This window comes from Phaethon lepturus, unplaced genomic scaffold, assembly GCF_000687285.1.
Source record: "Phaethon lepturus isolate BGI_N335 unplaced genomic scaffold, ASM68728v1 scaffold6901, whole genome shotgun sequence".
In the NCBI taxonomy this organism is placed as follows: Eukaryota; Metazoa; Chordata; class Aves; order Phaethontiformes; family Phaethontidae; genus Phaethon; species Phaethon lepturus.
The window spans coordinates 21,921-30,517 of NW_010519743.1; the positions used below are offsets into that span (position 1 = coordinate 21,921).

Below are 8,597 nucleotides of genomic sequence, written 5' to 3' on the forward strand. Positions count from 1 at the left end.
AATCACAACATCAAATAAAACTTGGTCCTCCAGCAGCAGGAGAAAAAAAAAAAATCTCATAGATATCTTAGCAGATGACAGCTCAACTTAAAGAAACTCAAACAGTGCAACAGAGCACCTTTGCATGTCTTTCTAAAGATACTACTTTCAAAGTTGGTTTTGTGAATTAAAATCTCTAAAGTGGTTATTGAATACCATTTTTATTAATATACACTTCAGATCACTAACAGAATTAACATGTTTTTTTTTTTTTTCCTCAGATAATCAGTAAGACGAAGGGGGATATACTTTAAAAGTTCACATGACAGGATTCTTGAACTGCATTTTGGTATTGGGCTTCTTCATCAAGCTGAAGATTCTAAACAAAATGAAAACATCATCAAAATGGACAAATACTCAAGATGTACCATAGTCCTTAGTTTAATCATTCATTTTCCACATTTTTACACAGGAATTGGAACCTAGAGGAAGACTCTCCATCTTTATGTGTACTAGATGCTTGTTTATGTTGCACGATACCTTTTATTTAACAAAGTACCAAGAGATACATGAGACAGGAGAAGCATCGGATGAGTGGCACAAGGCTTACTAAGCAGAAGGGTCCATCTTGTCTCCCTGGTTCAATTACATTACAGAATAGCCAGGAAAGCTGATTGTGTCATAAAATTCTTACAGCAGGGCTTCCAACCAGCCGTAAAATCCTTCATTAATAAAACCAAAATGTGATCTCTGGACAATAGTAATCATAGATTATTGAGAATATACTGCTTAAAGTGAGAAAGCGAACATGTATCACAAAAGATGGGTGGTTAACCCTGCTATTTTTGAAGAGGTATCTTCCAAGCTGTTAATATGCCAAGGTAACACACCTTTTTAGTGCAATTCTGGCAGCTTCCTCAAATCAGAATTCCAATCACCAGTTCTACATCCTCAAACATGCAAGATGAACTCATGTTGAAGAGCCCAATCCCCTGTATAAGTCTCCGAGCTCTTCACACCTTTGTCACAGATCACTCAACACAAACAACATGCATCATCTTTGCCGCCTTTAACCAGTGAGGCTGCCTATGCCGCAAATACTGTGCTCGTCCCACAAAAAGTACAAGCAGCGTACCCCAAAGCCTGTCAAACTCTATACAAACTACAACACAAACTCTCCAGCTCTCTGATTCCATATGCAGAACTCCACTGGTTGGCTTCACTTATGATCCACCCAGTGACTACATCTGTATCTGTAGCTCTGCATCTACTCCAAGGTCATTTACTCAAAGTGAGCCTGAAAGAAGGCAACCAGAACAATGATTTAATGACACATCTCTTTTTCACATTGCAGCTCCTCTCCCAACGTGCCAGAAGAGAGGCTGCAGCAGCAATACCAGCTAGTCAAGCTGCACTTTGAGTCCTGAGAATTATGATTTAGTCATTTCTGCCATAAAAGGTCAAAAATGTCAATAAAACAGAGTAGCATCTATTTTATTTCCCTCAGAAGCAGCAGTAAACTGTTCTGGAGGAACAAATACTTCAAATTGAGAACACTAAGCTAAAGACTCAAGTCATGAGTTTGAAGCAGAGCTTAACTGTTGACAACACCTATTCTGTTATCAACATGAAGTGCTACCAGTACAGTTTAAGGACAGGCCTACTTCTGAGTTCTGTACAAACATAGCATGTCCAGAGAACAAACAAGTTTGGTACAAATTTTTTATTTGGCATTTTTATTTATAGAAAGAAGTTACCATTTATTCCCCTACACATCAAAGAAGAAAAAGCTTACCACAAATTCTCCGTAGTCAAACCGGTGTCTTAGATTTAGATGGCTAACAAGATTTCTAGTAACCTGGTTAGTATCTGCCCAAGGAAGAGATACACAAATAGGACAGATCTGAATTTGGAGGGGAAGGGGAAAGAGAGAGAATTAAAAAACAAAAGTTACTGGTAATACAGAATGCATTAAAGACATATTCTACAGGAATAACTAGTCTGTTACTCATCCACTACCAAAATACAGTAGAGATGTTCACATAAAATAATAGTTCTAAGTGTTCCTCTACTGTGTAACATTCAAAAATTATATTTCAACTTGCCAAATGTCTTAAGTGTTTCTCTTAGGAGTGGGGGATTATTACATCTGTCTGGCACTTTTTTGTCAATTTCTGTTGTCCAAAATTTAGAAAAGAAAGTGATTACTGCATCCTACTTATTTTTGGCATGTTTTTCATAGAGTTGAGATGATCAAGTAAGCCAAAAGAAAAAATAACACACCCTATACAGATGAAAAGGAAAAAAAACCCACCAAACAGATTTTTCTCTTTCACTCCCTTTGATTACATTAGATCACTTTTCAAGTAACTCTAGGTTTCACATGAAACAATAGTTACATTACAAATGGGATTCTACAGAAACAGTTCAGAATTACTAAATTAAGAAGAGTAAGTGTCAGGCTCAAAAATTGAGTTTGTTTCACATCAAGATAAATGAGACAGCTAAGTCAGAAATGCCTTAGAATAGACAAGAAGCTAGACAAGAAACATTTTCAAATGAAAGTCACTCTAAGTTAAATAATGCATGCATATTGTCTTTCTCAGACCACAGTGCCCTTTACAGATACAGAGTAGCTACTGCACATGTAAAATTGTTCACATAACTATAATGAAAGTAGCTTAAGAAGCATACATAAGCAACTCTACTTACTACAGGAACTATATGATAAAGATGTCTATTATTACAGTGATCCAGCAAACGTTGTCTGGTAAAATTGGCTTCCTGACACAGGGGGCATTTGAAGGTTGGATGTCTACTGTAAACAGAAATACACAGCATTAAACAGAAAACAGAGTTTTAGAAGTAGTATTACAGAAAGCTGAATTCATCTGTTATCTTCTCATTATTTTCCCTTATTTTGATAACAACAAAAAAACCCACCCTCACTGACATAATAGTGGACCTAATGGAGTTCCACTGCTACTTCCAAATTGCAATTGCACATTTATTATTTGTACACCTAAATGCATTCTTCTGAGACTTGGACTCTAGAAAATTCTTTTCTTCCAATTGCATCTGCACCCTGTTCTTACTTACTGGTAACATCTTTTCGTTGAAATCCTTCAGGAAAGTACCGAAAAAAACCAAATTCTAACATACTAATGCAAATGTAAGAAGAAACTATATGGGTTTTTTCATACAACTTGCTGTAGGTCTTTGTGGGATTTTTTTCAAGTTAGTAGAAGCTTACACTATGATTATCTGGATCTATTTTAACAGTAACTATAGAAAAATAAGCAGCCTACCTTGTTTCTCCTTGAAGTATTTGATTATTAACCATCTCGCCATTATCAGATATTGCATCACTTCTGCTACTTTAAATGAAGTAAAGAAAAAAAAAAAACAGACAATGAAAACTGAGATCATTTTACTCCACTATCAAAATTTTTAGAATTTAAAACAGTAACAAGAGGGAAAAAAAAAAAGTCCTGTGAATTTCAAAGCAAAACATGTAATGACATACATTTTAACTCTCACAACTTTTCCTTTGGATCAAGGTATGTCTCAGTATTTAGTTATCATTGTGACCCTTGGTGGAATACTACACAACTTTATAGAGGAGTGATATATAAGACAGACATGTAGTCAACAAGAATGGTAATGGAGATTACAGCCAAGTAGCTCAAAAGGCATTATGAGCTACGTGAATGTAAGCCAGGTAGCACTTTCTAAGTTTTTTTGACTTCAGACTCCGAAGGCAGTCTGTGAAGACTACAGGCATTTAACTGCCATGTGTTTACACAAATGATTTACAACTTTCAACTACAGTAAGATAAATTATCTTATACCATGCACAAAATAAACTATTTCCTAAAGTAAGAGTGACAGACAGGAACATTTCAGAAAGTAAATTTGACCATATATGCACCTCTAGCTAAGCCAGAAGAAACTGCTCAGACATGCTGATCATCCTAAGAACATTAATATTTACAGTCACAGATCTGGTCATAGTACAGTTTTTATATTTCTGTAATATTATAAACACAGGTATTCTACTGTGGCATAGTCAATAAATATCAATATAACAATATCCAGAAACAGAAGGGAGGAGAGGGAGAGGGAAAAAATACCTCAGTTGGAAGGGACTTACAAGGATCATCTAGTCCAACTGCCTGACCAGTTCAGGGCTGGCCGAGTTAAAGGATGTTTAAGAAGGCATTGTCCAAATGCCTCTTAAACACTGACAGGCTTGAGGCATCAACCACCTCTCCAGGAAACTTGTTCCAGTGTTTGACCACCCTCTCGGTAAAGAAATGTTTCCTGATGTCCAGTCTGAACCTCCCTTGGCGCAGCTTTGAACCATTCCCACGCATCCCATTACTGGATCCCAGGAAGATCACCACCTCCCTCTCCACTTCCCCTCCTCAGGAAGCTGCAGAGAGCAATGAGGTCACCCCTCAGCCTCCTTGTCTCCAAACTAGACAAGCCTGAAGTCCTTAGCCGCTCCTCATCGGACATTCCTGCCAGCCCTTTCACCAGCTTTGTGGCCCTCCTCTGGATGCATTCAAGGACCTTCACATCATTCTTGAATTGTGGGGCCCCGCACTGCCCACAGTACTCGAGGTGAGGCTGCACCACCGCTGAATACGGCAGGAAAATCCCCCTCTCTGGTCTCTGGACCGGCTGGTTACACTGTGTTTGGTGCACCCCAGGCTGCAGTTTGCCCTCTTGGCTGCCAGGGCACACTGCTGACTCTTATCGAGCCAGTTGTTGACCAGCACCCCCAGATCCCTTTCTGCAGGGCTGCTCTCCAGCCACTCCTCTCCCCATTTATACTTGTGCCTGGTGTTACTCCATCCTAGGTGCAGAATCCTGAACCTAATGTTCATCCCATTAATCATAGCCCAATGCTCCTATCTGTCTAGATCCTTCCACAAGGCATCCTGTCCCTCAAGAGTCAACAGCACCTTCCAGTTTGGTATCATCAACAAACTTGCTACTGGTGCATTCAATTCCTGCATCCAGATTGTTGATAAATATATTGAACAGAACTGGCCCTAGAGTTGAAACCTGAGAAACACTGCTAGTGACTGGTCACCATTCACTACAGCCCTCTGAGCCCTGCCCTTTAACCAGTTCTTCACCCAGCGCACCATGAACCCGCTCATCCCACAGTTGGACAACTTGTCCAGAAGGATGCTGTGAGGGAAAGTATCAAAAGCCTTACTAAAATCCAGAAACACTACATCCACCACCTTCCCTTCATCCGCTAGACAGGTGATCTTATCATAGAATGATATCAAAATAGTTAAACAGGACTTTCGCTTTGTGAACCCATGTTGACTGTGCCTGATGATTGCATTATTCTTCAAATGCCTTTCAATAGTACTCAGTATAACCTTCTCCATTTTTCCAGGAACATTGCCGCAACTAGTTCTGGTAATAGCTTAAAGTTCTGCTTTCAATATACTGATGGGTTGAAAACCAAACACAGAGAAGTTCAGACTGCTAAAAATAGAAAGCAGATGTCAAAACAAAGTAAATGAAGGACAAGCTATATATAAAGCTCTGTGAAACTAATATGTAAAAAAGGTCTTAAAAAATAAGCAAAAATCTGCAACCAAACCAAATAAATCAGTGAGAAGGTAGGTCTTTAAAAATAAAGTTCTTTAGCTTTACTGCCTGAAAAAAAAAGGTTAAATGGCATTTGTATTTTATAGTATGTAACATACTGGAGTTCCTTATACGTTTCATAAGAGAACAGTTCAAAATAAATTCATTCAGAAAGCAAAAGCTTGCAGAGTAATGTTTTGAAACAGGATACCCACTAAAACAGACTTAGGATAGGGAGGGTGGGCAATAAAAAGAGAAGAAGGCTAAATATTACTAAATCTGTTAAAAAGCAAGCTGCTCAAATGCTGTCAAGGCAATGAAAGCAAGCTAGAAGTACTACACACTTTTTAGAAGAGTCCCTAGAAGACATTCCAAACCATCACATAGAAAGGTTTTCTTCTGTTTGCTAGGTATAAAGAAAACGACCTGGGAAAACTGTCATTCTTTGAAGCACAAAAAAGTGGATAATAATTATTGCAAAAAGAAGGCATGCCCTGGAAAAAAAAATACTTTCCTTGGGGTATGGGGAGAGAAGAAGATGCATTGTTATACATAAAACACCCTGATTACCTGTTCCCTGTTGAATCTTGGGAAATCTGTAAGTTTGGAATAATAGAAGAAACACCATATTCATCCTGATACTTCTTACATGTTTTATAATGCTGTCTCATCCACGAAAATCTAACCTGTAAATGAAATGCCAAATTATTGAAATTTTACTAAACAATCCAGGGATAGAAGGAAGAGATAATTCTGTCAACAGAAAGCAATACATGCAGGAATTATTTAGATATTATATGCACCAGAAACCAGAACTTGTGTCTCCCCTCTGAGCATGAACACTTTCTTCTCCAACAGGAGATCTTCGATTCCTTTTTCCATAGAGCCTCTGTCACTCTGTGAGACTGGAGAACATTCCCATTTCCCAAACCCCAAACAGCCAAGCAACTGAGAGCGTTCCCTCAGGGATGAAAGATGCAAGTAAATGCCATTTAACTGAAATAAAGTCACAGGAACTACATCTCCCACATCCAGGATCAATAACTGATGATCTACGACAGAGAGGGGCCACGAGGATGGGATAAGCACCACCACTTTTTCAGTCTTCTTTGGCCTGCTGTTACCTTGTGCAGAGCAAAATCTTTTTGCATTAGGTGTGTTCTGAGAACACATAACTTTTGAGAAAAAAAAAAAAGGTGAATAAACACCAACTTAATGCTGCCTATACAGCTTAAATGCAAGATAAGACAATGAGTTGCTTAGATTTGTCAGAAGGCAGCTGTGCTGGACATGCCCTAAATCAGAATTTCAGATCCAACAGCCCTGTCAGAAAGTGCTTACAGGTTTAGAGGCTGAACAAGATCACATCTCATGCGCCTGTGCCTGAATTCCATTAAAGTTCTTCTAGGGATCGGTTTTGTTCTTCCTTCCCGTTTACGAGCTCATTATTGTTTCTCTCTCACAGCTTTTCATCATAATGAATCATGTGGAACAAAGCAAGCAGCTCAGCTTTCCACTAGTGCTAATCTTCACATTGGCAGAACTAAGTCCCAAGTGAAACAAAACAAACATGAAGACAACTACCTGGATTTGATGCAATTTCATGTAAACAAAATGTGTGGCTGAAATCCTGCATCCATTTATATCATTACTCATGATTTAAGTGGGGGTCAAGATTTCATCCAATGTTGTGGAAATAATGACCCCTTTACAAAAGGAATGAAGGGAATGTAAACAGACCAATGGGGCATGGGGAAATTACATATGCTTGTATGTACACCAAGAGTAATCGACCCATTTCATTTCATTTTAAATTAAATTCTACAGTCACTGTAAGCACTTCCATTTCCACAGTGAAAGTTTCTGAGGTTTTCCATATATCTGCAACTTTCATTTCCAGTTGTCTAACTTTTCTTTTGCCAGTTTTCTAGTTATATCCAGGGTTTTTTTACATTGTCTGGGGGAAAAACTGGCACTTCACTTAAAAAGTACTTATAGACAGCACGAGATCCTCTCTCAGTTTACGTCTGTTAGGCATACCCAGCAGGCACTGCATGCCTAGTATATGCACAGGCCATACAAAGCTAAGTTCAAACTGCTATAGATTCTTTAGCTCCAAGACAAGAACACCACACAGTAGAAGTGTGTCTGGTCAAAAACAAGAACAATTTATCCAATTTTTTTATAAAGTTTTACTCTACCTGCTTCTCACAGCATCTACAGCCCCCAGAAGCTTTCTTCATACTGTTTTCAACATCTAGAGCCCTTTTGGGGTATGTTCTTTCTTTTTTAGTCACGCTGCCCCGGCAGAGAGGACAATGTGTTCCACTTTCTCTGATAGCTGTCAAGAAGCACTTCCTGCAAAACCTAAATTAAAAAGTTACCACAAACACAGGTTAGCAAAGTGAAGAGAGTTACAATACTTCATCCTTGAAGAGAGCTGGGCGATTCTTAAGAGGAAAAGAATATATATAGGAATAATAGTCTACTGAATATAAATCTTTATAAATATAAGCAAAAAGAAATAATGGTGCTTACAAAGAAGTATATGGAAATCAGGGGAACTTGGCAATGCAATTTAGGTAAAGATCATACTATTTATTGTCTAGTATTCCTGAGCTGTACACCAGTTTGATCATTAATGAGACATTAAATGGTGCAGTAGGCACGTGATACTGGAAAATCTTATCAGAGTAACTCCTGTTTATTGTCCTGACGCAAAGCCAAAAATACTGCAAAGCGTTATTTAGCATGTGTTTCCAAAAAACTCAGTTCATCAGTTTTGCAGTTCTCTCACTTTTCTTTTCCTCGTGTATCGACTGCCAAATCTAATTTCGCTTTCTTTGCAATGAAGCGATCCTCTGAAAAACGCAGAATAGATGAACTGACAAGAGAGAACACCTAAGCTACGTCCTTGTTTGAAAACGAACAGGAAACTATAAAGTTAAAAACGCGGGTAAGGTTAGACGTGTAAGATGTTTCCGTCGGCTGGGAAACCCGGC

At 38.5% G+C, this 8,597-nt stretch overlaps 1 protein-coding gene across 1 annotated transcript; it reads right to left on the bottom strand.

Annotated features, from left to right (window-relative positions):
- Positions 1 to 255: 255 nt before the first annotated feature.
- RNF138 (ring finger protein 138, E3 ubiquitin protein ligase) lies at positions 256 to 8,456 on the bottom strand (the record flags this gene model as incomplete). The annotated part of the gene is made up of 7 exons (XM_010297137.1): positions 256 to 358; positions 1,775 to 1,882; positions 2,692 to 2,797; positions 3,288 to 3,356; positions 6,166 to 6,281; positions 7,797 to 7,962; positions 8,393 to 8,456. Coding segments are annotated over 7 exons (698 nt in total), but the record flags the coding sequence as incomplete, so codon positions are not given.
- Between the last annotated feature and the right edge of the window lie 141 nt (positions 8,457 to 8,597).